The sequence below is a fragment of the Artemia sp. Qi Xiang Cuo genome, chromosome 19 (genome assembly GCF_049724085.1).
Source record: "Artemia sp. Qi Xiang Cuo chromosome 19, ASM4972408v1, whole genome shotgun sequence".
NCBI lineage: Eukaryota > Metazoa > Arthropoda > Branchiopoda > Anostraca > Artemiidae > Artemia > Artemia sp. Qi Xiang Cuo.
The window spans coordinates 12,104,785-12,123,798 of NC_142812.1; the positions used below are offsets into that span (position 1 = coordinate 12,104,785).

Below are 19,014 nucleotides of genomic sequence, written 5' to 3' on the forward strand. Positions count from 1 at the left end.
AATTTTGGCCCATAACTATGTTAACAATTATCGAATAAATACATCTGAGATTTATTTGTGTAGAGAAAACAGATTCGCATTCTGGTAGCCTGGTAAAATTTATGTTCGAACGGATGTAAAGTGAGATACCCCCAGAACACTTTGTCAATCTCCTGGGCATATGGATTATTTGCTAACCAGGGAGTAAAAAATCACTGATGTCATCATTATCGGAAAGCCATGTCTCTGTTAGTCCTATTACGTCAAAAGGGCAGACACCACCATGGAATGAAATTAAATCTTTAAATTTGAGCCACTTATCCCGGATGCTTCTGATGTTAAAACAAAGAACATTAAGGGAATTATTATTGACTAGTTTTGGCTTCACATTGGTAGCAAAATTGAGAATATCAAAGTATTTACAACTAGCAAGAGTTAAGGTACCATCGGGACTGCTTAAAGAGTTGGCATGCTGGTTACTTTCTATATCGGAATAATTAAAAGCAATGTTATTAGAAAGGGATAAATTAGTTAAAAACGAAAAGTCAAACATTAATTAGTCATCAGGCATTCTTGTTGGGTATCTTCTCGCTTGGATTTTGGTTTGAACATCATCCTCGCCCGAAGAGACTTCGTGAGGGGTCGTTAATTTCTGTGTTACTGTGTTGGTCGGCTTTTTCTTTTTTCTTTTTTTTTTCTATGGCTTGGGGCTTCTACCATCGTTTCAGGTGCTTGTGATTCTTGCAAATTTCTGGGGGATTTGGAAGTAGTTGGAATCTTAGAAAATATTTAATAGAATGGTATTCCATGCCTTTAGCTTTTTGCCAGATTTCCTCTCCTAGGAGCGTAGTAATGGCCTTTTTTTAAGGATATAGTTCAGTTCAACTGGTTTACTGCCAACCTCGATAAGATTGGAAACTGCGAGGTAATTGGCTAACCTTTGCCATTCTTGATTATAATGATGAATAACGTGTGGATGCAATAAAACTGGAAGTTGGGAAGAAGAAGGCTGCGATTTGGCGTCAAGTAGAGGAAATTGAGTGGAGCATTGGGTAAATGAGAAGCCTTTATCTCTTGGGGGTGGGACCTGTTCCCTCTGGTTCTTTGAAACTTCAGTTTGGCTATTTATGGGTCGACTTGGAGTTGGTTGTCTAGGCTACGACGGAGTAGGGCAAGTTCAATCTCACAGGTGTTTGGAGGATCTCGGCTCTCTTGTTATAGGCCGGACAAAGCTGCTTCTCAATTGCTGTGTGCCCCTTATTATTACAATTTTCACAGTAGGTGTCTTTCTCGGTGCAATTTTCTGTAACGTGGCTAGGTTAACCACATTTTCGACATGATTGGGGTGACTGTTTACAATTATTTTTGCTATGACCACGAGAAAGGCAAATTGTGCATTGTAAGGGCTTTGGTTTTTATAGGACTTACGGCGAAGGGCCATACCATACAAAAAACTTCTCTTAGTAACTTGTTTTTCAATACAATGAGCCCTGAGCGACTGGGTATAAGATTACCATCATTTTTCAAGCTGAGTCTTGTGGCTGTTGTTGGTTGGACGGGATGACCCGAAGAATCAATTAGTTCAGCTGTAAGTTCCTATATTGGTATACCGGTGTCAACACCATAAACTACGTATTTATACGACTTTTCTACTTCTTTTGAAGTGGCAAAGATTTTGGAAACTTCAACGATTAGTTCTGGCTACTTGGTAAATTCCAAATCTTTTAATTGGTGACTGAGTATAAAAATTAATAAAAAAAGCACTTTTGCATAGGACAAATTCAGCTACTTGGTAAGTTTTAGGTCTTTTAATTGATGACGAAATATAAAAATTAATAAAAAATACTTTTACTTAGAACAAATTTAGCTAATTGGTAAATTACAGGTCTTTTAATTGATGACTAAGTACAAAAAATTAATTAAAAAGTACTTTTGTACAGAACAAACTCAGCTAGTTGGTAAATCCCAAGTCTTTCAAATTGGTGACTGAGTATCAAAAAAGAAAATAACACTTTTGCATAGAAGAAACTCACCTATTTGGTAAATCTCAAGTATTTTAATTGGTGACTGAGTATCAAAAATTAATAAAAAAAATACTTTTGCATTGAAAATAAGCTCAACTGCTTGGTAAACTCCAAATCATTTTAATTAGCGACTGAGTATAAAAAAAGAATGAAAATCACTTTTGCATAGAACAAACTCAGCTACATGGTAAATTCCATATCTTTTAATTTGTGTCTGAGTATCAAAAATTAAATAAAAAGTACCTGTGCAAAGAACAAACTCAGCTACCCAAATCATTTAAATACTGACTGACTTTTTTTTTTTTTATTATTATACTAGAATTATTTTTTGAACTTAAATGATGTTATATGCTAGAAAGAAGCTTGAATCAAGAAATGTATCGTGAGTATCAAAAATTAATAAAAAAGCACTTTTGCATATAACAAATTTACTTCGCATAGGACAAACTCAGCTACTAGGTAAATTCCAAATCTTTACCAAGGACTTTACCAATTAGATGATATTGTTCTATGCAAAAGTTCTTTCTTATTAATTTTGATACTCATACACCAATTAAAAGGCTTATAATTTACTAAGTTTGAGATTGCTTGAATTTACTGAGTTTGTTTTAAGTAAAAGTGCTTGTTTTATTAATTTTGATACTCAGTCACCAATTAAAAGACTTGGGATTTACCATGTAGCTGAGTTTGTTCTTGCAAAAGTGATTTTTATTCTTTTTTTTATTATACTCAGTCACCAATTAAAATGACTTGGAGTTTACCAAGTAGATGAGTTTATTTTCAATGCAAAAGTATTTTTTTGTTAATTTTTGATGCTCAGTCACCAATTAAACTACTTGGGATTTACCAAGTAGGTGAGTTTCTTCTATGCAAAAGTGTTTTTTTTTGTTTTTTGATACTCAGTCACCAATTAAAAGACTTGGGATTTACCAACTAGCTGAGTTTCTTCTGTGCAATAGTACTTTTTAATTAATTTTCTACACTTAGTTATCAATTAAAAGACCTGTAATTTACCAAGTAGCTGAATTTGTTCTATGCAAAAGTATTTTTTATTAATTTTTATATTCCGTCATCAATTAAAAGACCTAAAACTTACCAAGCAGCTGAGTTTGTTCTATGCAAAAGTACTTTTTCATTAATTTTTTATACTTAGTCACCAATTAAATGACTTGGAATTTACCAAGCAGCTGAGTTTGTTTTATGCAAAAGTGCTTTTTTATTAATTTTTGATGCTCATTCACCAATTAAATGACTGGGAATTTACCAAGTAACTGAGTTTGCTTTATTCAAAATTGCTTAATTTTTTTAATTTTGTATACTCAGTCACCAATGAAAATGACTTAGAGTTTACCAAGTAGTTGAGTTTTTCTATGCAAAAGTATTTTTTATTAATTTTCGATACTCAGGCACCAAATAAAAGACTGGGAATTTACCAAGTAGCTGAGTTTGTTCTATGCAAAAGTAATTTATTATATGCAAAAGTGCTTTTTTTATCATTTTTGATACTCTCGCCAATTAAAAGAATTGGAATTTACCTTGTAGCTGAGTTTGTTGTATGCAAAGGTATTTTTTATTATATTTTGATGCTCAGCGTACGTTCCTTGATTCAGGCTTCTTTCTAGCATCTAACATCATCTAAGTTCAAAAAAAAACATTCTCGGTTGTTCTAAGCAAAAGTTTTTTTTTATTGTTAATTTTTGATGCTGAGTCAACAACTAAAAGATTTGGGTAGCTGTGATTGTTCTATGAAAAAGTAATTTTTTATTAATTTTAATACTCAGTCATCAATTAAAACACTTGGAATTTACTAAGTAGCTGAGTTTGTTCTAAGCAAAAGTGATTTTTTATTAATTTTTGATGCTCAACTTACCTATTAAAAGACTTGGATTTACAAAGTAACTGAGTTTTATCTATGTAAAAGTGCTTTTTTATTAATCTTGATACTCAGTCACCAATTAAAACACTTGGATTTTACCAAGTAGATGAGTTTGTTCTGTGCAAAAGTACTTTTTTTTATTAATTTTTGATACTCAGTCACCAAACAAAAAATTTGGAATTTACCAGGTAGCTGAGTTTGTTCTATGTAAAAGAAGTTTTTTATTAATTCTTCATACTCAGTCATAGATTAAAAGATTCAGAATTTACCAAGTAGCTGAATTTGTTCTGTGCAAAAGCCCTTTTTTTTATCAATTTTTGATACTCAGTCACCAATTAAAAGACTTGGAATTTACCAAGTAGCTGTGTTTGTTCTATGCTAAAGTGCTTTTATTTTTTAAATTTTTGATACTCAGTCACGAATTAAAAGACCTTGAATTTACCAAGTAGCTGAGTTTGTTCTATGCATATTTACTTTTTTTTATTAATTTCTTATTCTTAGTTACAAAATTAAAAGACTTGAAATATACCAACTAGCTGAGTTTATTCTATGCAACAGTACTTTTTTATTAATTCTTTATGCTCAGTCACCAATTAAAAGACATTGAATTTACCAAGTAGCTGCGTTAGTTCTATACAAAAGTTCTTTTTTTAATAATTTGTGATGCTCAGTCACCAATTAAAAGACTTTGAATTTACCAAGTAGGCGAGTTTTTCAATGCAAAAGTACTTATTTATTAATGTTTGATACTCAGTCACCAATTAAAAGAATTGGAATTTATCAACTAGCTGAGTTTGTTCTGTGCATAAGTGCTTTTTTACTTATGCATACAGATACTTTTTACAGATACTCAGGGTATAATCCATGATTCAAGTTTTTTTCTAGCATGTAACATCATCTAAGTTCAAAAAATTCTAGTCCCAAAATAATTCTAAGTTCCAAAAAATATCTAAGTGCAAAAAATTCTAGGTTCCTACAAAAACAAAAAACCGTTATCCATAATCAATAATCGAAAATCAATAACCACTAATCAATTATTAATAATCAATAGCAATAATCAATAATCAGTGTTCAGAACCATGATATTACAAAAATAATACATGCCCGGTTATAGTACAATTCTTGATTCAAGATTTTCTCTAGCTCAAAAAGCTTCATCGTCTAAGTTTAAAGGCTCTAGTCCCAAAATAATTCTAAGTTCTAAAAAATTCAAGTTCAAAAATTTGAATTCCCAAAATAATTCGAAGTCCAAATAAATTCTAGGTTCCAAAAAAGACAAAAAAAAGTATTATCCATAATAAATAATCAATAATCCATATTCATTAATCGATAATCAATAACTGATATTATATAACCAGTAATCAATTATCAATAATCAATATCGATATTCAGTAATCAGTGCTCGGAACCATTAAATTACAAAAATGATACCTGCCCGGTTGTAGTCATTACAGTTTTTAGAGACCGAAATAAGTTTAATTAACCATCAAAACATTATTTCTGTCCTGAAAGCAGCTCAAATCATCGTGTTATGCATATTCTTGGGATGATACCAAAAAAGGCGCCCGGAAACAAATAACTGACTGCACTTACTATCCAAATGAGAAATCGATTGCACAAAGGTCTTGTTACGATGTAGTGGCACTTAACACCAGTTGGCCAGTGTCCCAGAAACAATTTATTTCTAAGAACAGAATTTCAGCAATGACATGTTGGCTCAGTTAAGTAACGTGCCATTCTTTTACCATAGGATCATTTCCCTCGATGGGCTGTTGTATCATCGCTTAAAATATATACGCCTTTATTAATTTCGACTTCATGCATACCCCTATACTAAACGATACATTTCAAAATAATTTATTGCATCATTTCCCGAATAGGGCTGTTTTATCATAGCTTAAACTGTATAAGACTTTATTGATTTCGGCTTTATGCATATCCCAATACCAAGCAATACTTTCAAAAGGCTTTATTGCATCATTTCCCTTTTAGAGCTGTCGTACCATCGCTTAAAATATATAGGACTTTATTAATTTTGACTTTATGCATACCGCAATAATAAGCAACATTTTTAAAAATCCTAAGTCCCAAAAAATTCTGTCCAAAAAATTCTGTCAAAATAAGAAAAAAATATTACTACAAACATTATTTTTCTCATAAGAAAAAGCATGGGTAACATCTATATCATCTTCATTTCTTCGTTTCGAAAATATCACAAGTGAATATCTTTTGTTTTTAAGTACATTTTATGTCATTTTAAGACATGTAAAAAAAGTTGAAAATTCTTTTGGAAAAGTTCAATAAAAATTTAGGTGGGCAAAAACTCGGGAGGGGGAATTGGGCCCTGGAGGGAGACTTGGGATCCTGGATGGGAGTCTTGTGACCCAAACTCATTTGCAAGCCACGGTAATGGAAAAACCGATGTGCTCAGAACAATTGCATTACAAAAAGGATACCTACTCGGTTGTAGTCATTACAATTTTTTGGAGATCAAAACAAGTCTCATTAACCATCAAAAGAATATGTCTGTCCAGCAAGCATCTCAAATCACCAAGGTATGCATATTCTCGGAATGACGCTAAGAAGGTGCTCGAAAACAAATCACTGATAACTTTTACCAAAAATCCAATTGAGAAATTGATTATGCAAATAACTTGTGGATACGAGGGACTAGCAACTCTAATGGCACATTGGGACACGTGGCACTCGTAATGATAGGATATGTCTGCGCTCGGAATGATAGGATATGTGTGTCGTCGGAATGATGGGATATGTGTGTCGTCGGAATGATTGGATATGTGTTTCGTCGGAATGATGGGATATTTGTATTGTTGAAATTTTGGGATATTTGTGTCATCTTAAGGATGGGATATGTGTGTCGTGAAACGTATTAAGGGGATATAAGGGGCTAGAGACTTCAATAGTGCTGCAGGATATCTGTGTAGTGAAACGTATTAAGAGAATATGGAGGATTTTTTTTTAAAGGTGTCCGGACCGGGTTCCGAAGGCGGTGAGCTGTGCTCGGGTCCAAAATGGGGATACTACTTATATATATATATATATATATATATATATATATATATATATATATATATATATATATATATATATATATATATATATATATATATATATATATATATATATATATATATATATATATATATATATATATATATATATATATATATATATATATATATATATATATATATATATATATATATATATATATATATATATATATATATATATATATATATATATTCATATATAAGTATTTATATATATAACCCTGCCCTTTTAAAACCGTTTAGGTTCTATTAATATTATGTGTAAACTTTTCAAGCCAATAAAAAGAACGAAAGCTAAATTCTATTTGATTGGTTTACATGTTTGAAATTTTAATCAAGTAAAAATCAAAAACGTTTTTTTAAATACAATTATTCTTTGTTTTACGTTGAGGTTCCAGAAAGGATCCGACAAAGTGGTGGGATATAATGACATAATAGGGCAAAAAGGGACACATTTTAGAAATTTGGGATAAAAAGTGGACACATTTTCCAAATTTATTACATAAAACAAAATACTTTCGTAAAAAGAATGTCACTCATCACCGAATGAGTTCTAAGACTATAATTTACGTATTTTTACGTTCTATATTCCAGGGTTGCTTGCTCTTTCCTGAATTAAACTTTATGAACATGTCTTAAAAATACTTCATCTGTAAATGATTTTATTCACCCTAATTTTACTCGCCACAGTCAAGATAGTATACAAGTTGGTGCCTTCTTCGTATACACTGACTTCTGGCTTCCGAGAGCCAGACTAAAACATCGACCTACATGTATCAGGTATTATGACCTATCAGTTGAAAACGAGAAGAAACAAAATGAAAACTTTGGATTCTTGATGGTCTGGAATCAAAACAAAAGCCAAAATATCAAACAGTTCGTGGTAGCAAACTGTAAGTTTTGATTCCTCAATAAGAACCGAAACTCTAGAAAACTAAATTTTGATACTAATAGACAGGCTATATCAAAAGAATTAACGTATTTTGCTGATTCCAAATATTAAAGTGTCATTAAGTTTAGTTATACCCATCAAAGCCTACGAACCTGAAAAGATTTGCCTGATTTTCTAAAAAAGGGTACAACACCCCTAAAAGTCATAGAATCTTAATGAAAATCACTCTATTAGATTCAGCGTATCAAAAAACCCTACTGTAGAGGTTTCAAGCTACTATCTGAAAAATTGTGGAATTTTGTATTTTTGGCCAAAAGAAAGATCACGGCTCATTCAAAGGGGAATTAAAAGTTCTAGTGCCCTTTTTAAGTTACCAAAAATATTATGTGGCAACTATGTCTTCTCCCAGGCCCGTTTTTTCTCAAAATCGTCCGATCAAAATTTTGAGATAGCTACTCTGCTCAGCGTAGCCGAAAGGCCTAATAACTATGCATTTAGATATAACACGACCCCCCCTCCCCCACGGGGCCTGAAGAAAGGTTTAAGTTATAGAATTTGCCCATTGCTTACGTTTTTTATTTGTTATTTGGAAGTATGAATTTATTTTGCGGGTGGTGGGGGGAGGGAGAGTTTTCTGCTGGGGGAATTTCAAAGGGAAGAATTTGCCATGGGCAGGGAAGTTTCCAGATAAGTGAGAAGTTTCAAGTTTAGAAAATTTTATGGGGAGGAAAGTTTCCAGTTAAAAAAAATTGTTCCTACTTTTATAATATGGAACAATTTAGGGAGTACTGTTTAGCGTACATGGTAGAACCAAATCAGGAGTAGAATTGACCACAAAGACGAAACCTTGAAAGTATTGTCGCTTTTGGATCCTGAAATTGTCCTTGGGGGAAAGCACTACAGCATTGTGTCTTCCCGGTCAGTTTTCCCACTTGCTCGAAGAAACCGAATTTCAACAAGAGAAGGCCCGAAGTGATCTTGACGAACTTTGGAACTCCAGTTTTGGCGAAAAAAGACATGTTATTCGTGTAACCACTGCAGAAGCGAATCCGTCAGTTTTCTGATCTGCCTTAAGAAAAAGTAAGGTGCCGAGGGGCAAGGAAAATACAAGGAACTTTGTGATTTTATGTGGCCTGTCCAGTCTTCGGCAGCTGCTGAAAGATGATTTACGATACTTGGTATTATTAATTTAAAAAAAAAAAAGTTTTTCCGAGGGAAGTAAAGAACGAAGTTGAAACTTAAAACGGACAAAAATAATTACCTCATAGCCTATCTAATATATATCAGTAAAACTAGTAAAAACAAACCAACTAATTATGTTTTCTTGCGCTTTTACGATTATAGAAAACTAGCGCTTTACTGAAAACCCAAAAGTCAAGTATAAAAAACAGGAATATTGATTTGGGAGTCAAAAGTGAGTATGTAGCCTGAAAACAATAAACAAATATATAAAGCTTTTCATAGTATTATATCAGTTGTGGTATCAGTAACTTTCAGTAGGCTATACAATTAAAATAATCTTAAAAACATAAGCGTAAATTTAAGTATTTTTTAATAATTGCGAAGTAACTGACCAGCATACAGAAATATAGGATTAGTTTATCAGATAGCATTTTTGTCTCACCAGCTATAATACCAATAGTGACTAATATACAGTCATAAATTGTAAGAAATATGCTTTAGCATTGCTTGAAATGAAGATCAAATAAGACATAATATGGACTCTGGCAATCGTATTATTTCTCTCTATACAAGAGTGAATTTCAAGCTATGGTACAAATTCTAAAGCTAGTCTAGAGTCATAATACTATCAAGATGGCCTTAATTCAAACTTGTGTACAAACTAATCATGACATGTCCTTTTAAGAACCAAAACGAGAGCCAGTCATTGAACTGATCCATTGTGCAGAGGTGATACCAAATTAAACGTAAAAAAATAAAGGCAGTTTTAAAAAGGATTGTTGCTTTATTTTAAAAGGGATTGATCCTAAAAGGTTTTGATAATATTTTGATTCTATAAAAAGTGTCCTTAATTGGTTTGCTTTTACTGCACCTAAACTCCTATATTATTTTGTGTTTTCAGTAAAGCGCTAGTTTTGTGTAATCATAAAAGCATAGGGAAACATAATTAGTTGGTTTATTTGTGCTAGTTTTATTGATATATATTAGAGAGCCTATGAATCAATAATTTTTGTCCGTTTTAATTTTCAACTTCGCTCTTTACTTCCCTCGGAAAAACTTTGTTTTTAAATTAATCTTTGCTCGTTTTTTACTAAAATTTAATGTAGAAACAACGCTGTCATGACCTTTTTATTTATATGGAATAATGTATGTTCGTTTTAAGTTTTAATGTCACTCCTTAGTCTCAGTTGAAAACTTATTTTTAATTTTATTTCTATTTATCACCTACCTAAGGGAGACAAGACACCTCTAGAAAATACTGGAAACAACCTTGACAGCTAGGAAAAATTTTCAATCTATAACATAAAGTTCATTACTCATACTTCACAAAACAATATATGTTTTTCAGAAATGTTTCTTTTTCGATGAGCAAAAAGCTTTTTTTGCTCGGCTGACTTCGCCTAAAAATGCCATAATGAAGACAGGGGTTTATAAATCACCTACTGACTAGCACAAACTAGAAGGCTACTATAACAAAAGAGAGCTGTCTAAAGGCTCATTTAAAAGCTTATATTCAAACCTAATTGCTTTTTATAAATTTGACTTGATAACACATTCCCAAAAAGTGCACTTTCGGTTGTTTCCCCCTTTTTTTTAAATGAAAAAAGTGCCTTTTCTAATGAAATGACCAAAAAAAGGTGTTTTTCAAAACCTAGACAGGAGCAAAAAACTAAGGGGGCAAAGACGTCCCTTCCCTTCAATTACCTTCATTAGAACTAGCACACAGGTTTCATCGCAGAGTGAAGTTTGAAGGTTCAATACGAAACTGGTGATCATTCAAGCTTAATTTTTGGTAAATTTTTAGTTGAAAAGTTTTTAGTTTTAGTTAATTTATTTTCTCAATTTTTTCTTGTAAGATGAGTAGGCGATTTATGAAAATTACTACGAGGGTCTTGGGGGAGTATATGTGAGGGGTTCTTATAAACCTCCAGTTAAGGGCTTTGGACCATAATTAATGCAATGGTACCATTTTGTGCTTCCGAACTCTTCCACTTAAGAGGTGGTACCAAAAGTGTCGTTTTAGTGCTATATGGCACTTTTGGATCATAAAATTGATAAAAAAAAGCACGTAAATATGAGTAATATGTTTAAAATGAACCTTCAAATCCAAGCTGGAAAAAAAAAATCCAAGCTGAAATCGAACGCATGATAATTTAATTTGAAGTCCAGTGCTGTACTAACAGAGCCACGCCTCTAATAATGTAATTTAATATATTGGTGATTGCAGGACTTCAATTTTGCAGCTTATTAAGGGGGCTGGAGGCGAAATTTGCGGAAGGTGTTCTTGCAAACCTCTAGTTAAGGGTTTTGGACCATAATTATTACAATAATACCGTTTTATGCTTCCGACATTTTCCACTAAAGAAGTGGCACCAAAAGTGCTTTTTTTAGTGCTATATCTCACTTGCGAATGGTTAAATTGATAAAAAGTACTTAGATATGAGCAAAAGTTTTCAAAAGAGCCATTTATCATCACTCTAAAAGTTCTGGTTGCCCACTAGCCTCAGCTTTTCCACTTTAGACATAGCACCAAAAGTGTCATTTTTAGTGCTATTTGGAACTTGCAGATGGTGGTATTTATAGGAAGAACGTAGATATGAGCAATAATTTTTATATGATCTATCAAAAATCTAATAAGATATTCTGGTAGCCCGCTAGCCCCACCCCTTGAGAAACGGCATAAAAAGTGTCTTTTTTCGTGCCATATGGCACTTGCAGATGGAGGAATTTATATAAACCATGCACATATGCGAAATAGCTTTTGAATAAGCTCTTAAGCATCTCTCTATGATACTCTAGTAACCCACTAGGCCGGGGAAAAAGAAGAAAATATACCATATTAAAAATGTTTAACTTTTAGTTACTATGGGCTGTGGTTCGCTCTTTACTAGGTTACAGCTAATGCTTCAAACATAACAAAGAGTTAATTGCAAAGTCTCCCCAGAAACTAGTTAACATTAAAATCTGTGAAATCTCATAGATGGTAGAACTTTTTAAAAACGTGGTAAATACAAGCAATAGCTTTTGATTGAGCCATTAAACATCTATCTACGATGGTGTAGTAGCTTGCTAATGTTTCAGTGGCTTACTGATGAGCAGACGAATTATGAAACTTACTAAGGGGACTGGGAGGGGGAGTGTACGTGAGGGGTTCTTGTAAACCTCCAGTTAAGGGTTCCAGAACATAACTATTACAATAGTGCCTGTTTTGTACTTCAGAGCTTTTCCACTGAAGAAGTGGAACTAACATTGTTGTTTTCAGTGCTATATCGCACTTACGATTGATAAAATTGATATAAAAAAGCACGTATGTATGAGCAATAGCTCTCAAATGAACCATTAAACATCACTTATATAAGTTCTGTTAGCACAATAGCCCCAGATTTTCCACTTGAGACACGGCACCAAATGTGCTGTTTTTAGTGCCATTTGGAACTTGCTGATGGTGGAATTTATGTGAAAGACGTAGATGGGAGCAATTTCTATTATACGAGCTATAAAAGATCTGTCTACGATGTTTTAGTAGCTTACTAGTGCCGCCCCTTGCGAAATGGAACAAAAAGTGCCATTTTAGCGCCAGATGCTACTTTCAGATGGCAGAATTTATAAAAAGCATGCAGATATGAGAAATAGGTTTTGAATGAGTCATTAGGCATCTCTCTATAATGTTTTGGTAGCCCGCTAGGTCTGTTGAAAAAAAAAACAACGGGAGACAGATCATTGCTACTGATGCAAAAAAGTGATTGTCCTTGTTGTTCAAGGTGGGGGACTGCAGTCTCCCTGTATGAGGTTTTCGGCCATGCTGATTCCAATGGTAAACCTTTTGTTTTGATCTGACACCATTTTCGAGGGGTTTCAGGCTTTTTTTGTAAATCGCCTGAGTCAAATTCCTGAGTCAGTCTCAGATGGCAATTTTGTTCCCTTGGCATTTTTTTGGAAAACGCATTTTTAACTTTTGGTCACTATGGGCTGTGGTTAGTTCTTTACTAGGATGCAGCTACCGCTGCAACTATGATCAAGAACAAATTACGAAATGGTCTTCTAATGCAAACGAATAGTTGTTTAATGCACGTGAAGCAAATAATTTGGCGTTCTGGAACGTTGCTGGAATCCTGGATTATACATTTTGAAATGCGCAAGAAATACTCCTATTGACGGAAAGCTAGCAAAGGAAGAGAGAATGCTGACTCTCGTGGTGACCATACCTTTCAAGAGGAATTATTGTTAGAAGATTAGCCTTAAGCACCTAAAAGTTATTTCTTAGTGTTTGCACGTTTTTATGAGTTTTATGCTCGTATTGAATGATTCTTTTTCATTATATTTGACGTTAACTGGCCACTTTGAAAGAGGTTTCCGAACCGTCTTTTGGTCAATATCCCAAGTGATAAGAAAAATAACCTCTAGCTTATTAGATTTCAAGATGGACACATTATAAACATATTTTAGACGAAATACCGACAAATTTCGGGTAATAATGACATATTTTTTGAATGCTCAGGGGACATATTCATGGACCAAAAAGTTGGTGACCCTTAACACGAGAGGCATCCACTCGACAAAAGCAAAGATCTGACCCTATCTAATGCTGTTTAAACAAGTATTCAGGGGTTTCTCACTCTAGGATATTTAAACTTCTTATTTTTATATTTAAACTTTAGTTTTTTAGGGTTTAGGGGGGCTTAGGTTAGGTTAGGATACGTATTTAATATATGCTAAGCTTTACCTCCACCCCCCTAATGTGCAAATATATTGCCTGATTTTGCTCATAAGCTATTATATTTTCATCCTATTTTGTTTTAGTTCATTAGCATAAACCAAACTTCACCTCTCGCGTGTTGTACAGATATTAGAACAGTACCTTTTTTTTTTAATGATAATCAACGACCAGCTGTTTTGACAAGAAATATTGTTTAAGTATAAACGTAAAATGTGCTAAAACTGGCAGTGGCTCAGCTTCATTACAAAAATTGTTATGGCAGTGAGTAAAGAAGATATAAAGCATTTAGGAAAATAAGAACTTATAAATATCTTAAAAGCCAAATAATATAAAAGAAAATACGTCAAGCTAATTGATACAAGTTGTTTGGTTTGAAAAAGTTCGTTACAAATAAATATCATTAAAAAGAAAATGTCTCATGATGCCTTTTGATCAACAGAGCCCAAACCTGCATAATTATTAATAGCGCTCTTTCTTTTTAGGCAACGAAGGGACATACAGCATAATTACGATCGACTCAAAAGGACGTTTGTTAAAAGAAGAACCCCTAACAGAGGATGAACTTAAAAAAATCGAAGCAATATTGGTCCAGCAGCGAAAACCTGAATCTTCTGAGGGTAGAATTCCAGCGGCACCCAAGCAACAGTTTCAGCCAGTAAGCCAGCAGCAGTTCCAACAATTTGCTCAACAGTACCAACAAACCCCCAACCTCATTCCCTATCCATTTTATCGATCAGCCTTACCAGCTCAGACAAAACCAACAGTCTATGTGATTCCTGAGTATTATCAAACTCCAAGCTATAAAACCCCAAGCTACCAAACCCCGAGCTACAGGGCTCAGCCTATCTTTGTTCTTGATCAATCAGCCTTTGCAAGGGTGTATGGCTACCCAAATTATTACCCTGAAAGTTTTTCAGGATTTGATCCAAATCAAAATTCACACAAATTTTTTCCTTTTGTCCCATATGCGGGGAAATACCCAACCTACGAACAGGTCGGTACTGGTGCGGTTGAATACAAGCCTCATGGTGGCAATTCTGTATGTCTTCTCAACATCTTGACTGGATCAAGGAGTTGCTACGCAGTTACGAAATAAAGAAGTTAATAATGTGCAAATATTATGGGGGTGAATGGATTGTTGTTTCTACATTTCTTTTTAACGAAAATAAAACTACATTTATAAGTTTTGCAAATAGTGTCTTGGCGTCTTTATCTTGATGTAGGTCGGTTATGTACGCAAAGGAGGGGTATTCACCTAACCCCCTGATAAAGCAGTTCTTGGGCTGCTTTACCTGAAGTATCATCAACAATTTCTCACGGTTGTGTTAACATTTTTTTTTAAATTTGAAACTGTTCATTCCTTGCAACTTGGTTTTGCCTGCTGGGGCATTTCCTGTTTTTACCCAAATTTGAGGGTTAAATATGTGGCAAGGATTGCAATTGTTTTATTTCCTTTTTAGTATATATTTTTTGTGTTGTTCGTTTTTTTACCTGTTGGAATGCCATTAATATTTGAAATTTAGCTTAATAATATTAGAAACAGTAGAGAGAGAGACCCAATTCAAAAAGGGCAAAATTGAACACCATGGCTTGCAACTGTTTGAGCTAATGAATAGTATTCTTTAGTTGCTTAAAATCTTAGTATTTTTTTCACGGTTTGAGGATTAACCTGTTGAGGCTTCGTTTATATATGTTATAAGAAATAAGTTTTCAACAGAAAGTAAGGAGCAACATTAAAACTTAAAACGAACGGAAATTATTACGTATATGAGGGTGGTTGCCCTTTCCTCAACACCTCGCTCTTCAAGAAGAAGAAGAAGGATTTATTGAAAAAAAAACATATCAACAAAAAATTATTGCTGCCTCCCCTAAAAAGCAAAGCTTGTCCGTGGGGGAGGTAGAGAAAACAAAATCCATAAAACAAAGAATACTTGGCCACCGACACCACTAATACCATCACACTAAACAATAAATACAAAATAATTTCATATATTATACATCCTCTGGGAACATCATATCAACAAAACCTCCACAATAAATAAATCAATTTATCAGGCAAAACTCATATTCAGCAAAGAGCAGTTCCTTAATGATTTTTCTAAAAATATTGGGGTCACCAATAGTCTTAATATCACTACTCAAACTATTCCATTTCCACGTACCTCTATAAAAAACAGAAAAACATGAACGGGAAGATATACCTCTAGGTACACAGAAATCCGCGCTACCCCTTGTATCATGAGAATGAACAGTAGACCTAATGGACAATAAATCACCAAAACAACGAGGCTGAACATCCTGCTGCAGTCCAAAAATAAACCACAATACATAGAACTCACGAAGGCCTGCAGCCGGCAAAATTTTTAAAGTTGGGTAAATTTCTCGAACAGACATACCTGGAAATATACCGGCTAAAATTCTTACTGCATGATTTTGTAGAAGTCTGATTGGTTTTAGGGTAGAAGAAAAAGTAGAGAGCCAAATACTTGAACAATAAAGTATATACGGGTGTATTAAAGAAAAATAAAGATGGCGAAGGACAGACTTGGGGAAACAATGTTGGAGTTTCTTCATTATACCGAGATTTCTTGCCAGAATTTTGCTAGTTAAAGTAACATGTTCCTTAAAAGATAGAGTTTCATAATATTACAATCCCAAGGTATTTAAAAGACGCAGTCCGTTTTATAACGCCATTGGGCATATCTAATTCCTTGATCCATGGGTAAAAGTTTGATGATCGCGAGAAAATAATAAAGTTAGACTTAGCCATGTTAATCCTTAAATTATTTACCCTCAGCCATGCTGTAATTCTATTAACTGATTCCTTCATGGAAATCTGCAGCAGCTCCGCTGTCTTAGCTCTGCTAATGGCTGTTGTGTCATCAGCAAAAAGTGAAACTGTTTCATTAGTCGGATTTCCCGTTATTTCATTTATTCTATAGCAAAAATTATTTAGATAATTTGGTAAATCATTAATAAATATCAAGAATAATATAGGACCGAGAACTGATCCTTGCGGAACACCTATTTCAATACACTTTTTTTCGGAAGAAGTATCATTTAGTTGGACATACTGATAACGATTACTTAAAAAACTTCTTAAAAAATTTAATGATTTACCCATCAAACCATACACCTCACACTTCTTAAGTAGAAGTTCATGATCCACAGTATAGAAAGCTTTCATCAGATCTAAAAATATAGCATCTATTTTGAAACCTTTATCTAATACATCATTAATAATATTTGTCAAATAAATCATCGCCTGTTCTATTGTTCTTTTTCTACGGAACCCAAATTGTGTCTCTACCAGTAACTTATGATCCTTCAAAAAACTCATCATTCTAATACTAAAACACTTCTCTAAAACACGGGAAATAATGGGTAAAACAGATATCGGTCTATAGTTTCCTGGGTCATTTTGAATACCACCCTTATGAATTGGGGTTATACGGGCAACTTTAAAACAGTCTGGGAATTTTCCTTAACGAAAACACTCATTAATTAACCCACATAAAACTTCAGCTATAACAGGAAAAATACATTTAAGTGTTTTTAGAGTAATATGATCGCTACCAGATGAATTACTACGTAACCCATAAATACTTTTTTTAATTTCATCAACTGTTAGAAGTCTAAGGTGAAGAGACACATCAATGGGGTCCCTCAGTAAGGACTCGGACGTTGGGTCACCACTATCAGGGACAACTGACATAGCTAAATTCAGACCAATATTCGAAAAATAACTCTGAAATTCATTGCATATGTCCTTTTCAGAATTCAAAGTCTTTCCCATTACACTAACTAATTCATCAGGTACACTATTTATTTTTAATACAATCACTTCTTTTATTAGTCCCCCGGTTTTCTTAGGGCATCCTTCGACCTCCTTAAACTTTTTCTCAAAATATTTCTTTTTTTCATTTCTTAAAATTATATTCAAACTATTTCGATAAATTTTATATAGTTGCTTATTTTTTTGTTTCGGGTTAATTATTTGAGCTCTAAACAATTTATCTCTTACATTTATTTGCTTCAAAATCACAAGACCAATCCAAGGTTTTTTACTTGAGTGCTTTCTATTAAACGGTTTCAATATGACTATTTGACTTATCAAACTCTGCAACTTTTCATAAAATAAAACAAACTTTGAATTTCCGTCCTGAACTTCACCTAGAACATCATACCAATCCACCTTTTCTATATCATTTTTAAGTTTTACCATCGCACTTTTACTGATCACTGGAATCCTTGATTTTTTGCCTTTAACCACCTTCGTGACAGTTCTAAAGCTAGCTGAAGCTCCAAAGTGGTCAGATACATCGTTGATAAGGACCCTGGGAAGACTCAAGGGTACATTAGAAAGGATGTTATCCAGAAGCTTAGCTGATGTTCCCGTAATTCTTGTAGGGATATTTATACAAGGATGAAACCCATTGGATAAACTTCTATTAATAAATTCAGTGCTAGCAGAAGACTGATCAATAAGGTCAATATTAAAATCCCCCATAATAAAACATGGCATAGAGTTAATCGGAAGTTTCATTAATTGTTCTTCAAACAGGTCCATAAAGTCTTGGAGCAGGCTCTGTGGAGGTCTATATACTACAACAATACAAAAATTCAAATTCTCTCTAGTTATATATAAAACGAAACACTCGCAAACTTTCTCTCTATATATTGTAAGATCTTCCCTTATTGAAACCTTATAATCAGCCTGAATGTAAGCTGCTAGGCCTCCATGTTGGTAATACTCGCGATTCCTTACATATAAATTATAACCAGGGATATGTAGTAATTGCGAGTTATTATCATTTAACCACGTTTCAGTTAAAGCGATCACCTGAAAGACATTAGTATTTATTAATTCCGATAAAAAATTATACGCAGAATTCAATCCCTGACAATTCAAATGAAAAATGTTAAGGCCAAAATGGCCCCTATCACAATACAAGGGTAGTGCTACTTCTTTAAAAATATACCTTGATGGTTCATTTGTGAAAATCTCAGTGGCATTAATATCTAAATTTCTATTTATCCTTTCATTAAACTGGCTGGAAAAATCAACCCCTCGACTTTCAAGTTGCAGGACATTACTGTTCCCAGGAGGAAAAATGATATCTCCAACCATCATCAATAAAAGTTGATGTATGTGACGGTAGAGGGTGGCGGTGACGGAAAAAATCTTTATCTACTAAACATATATCTAGACCTAGATAAATACAAAAAAAAATAACAAAATATATTCCGGCAAAGCGGACATACAATTT

The 19,014-nt window shown here is 33.5% G+C and overlaps 1 protein-coding gene across 1 annotated transcript in view; it reads left to right on the forward strand.

The window, feature by feature from the left end:
- Nucleotides 1-14,931, forward strand: part of LOC148940508 (uncharacterized) — a 33,196-nt gene extending 18,265 nt beyond the window's left edge. Inside the window, exon 3 of the mRNA XM_089105237.1 lies at nt 14,227-14,931. Coding sequence (XP_088961363.1) covers nt 14,227-14,840 — 614 coding nt within the window. The 3' untranslated portion in view covers nt 14,841-14,931. The remainder of the gene's footprint in view (nt 1-14,226) is intronic.
- The last annotated feature ends 4,083 nt before the right edge of the window (nt 14,932-19,014 follow it).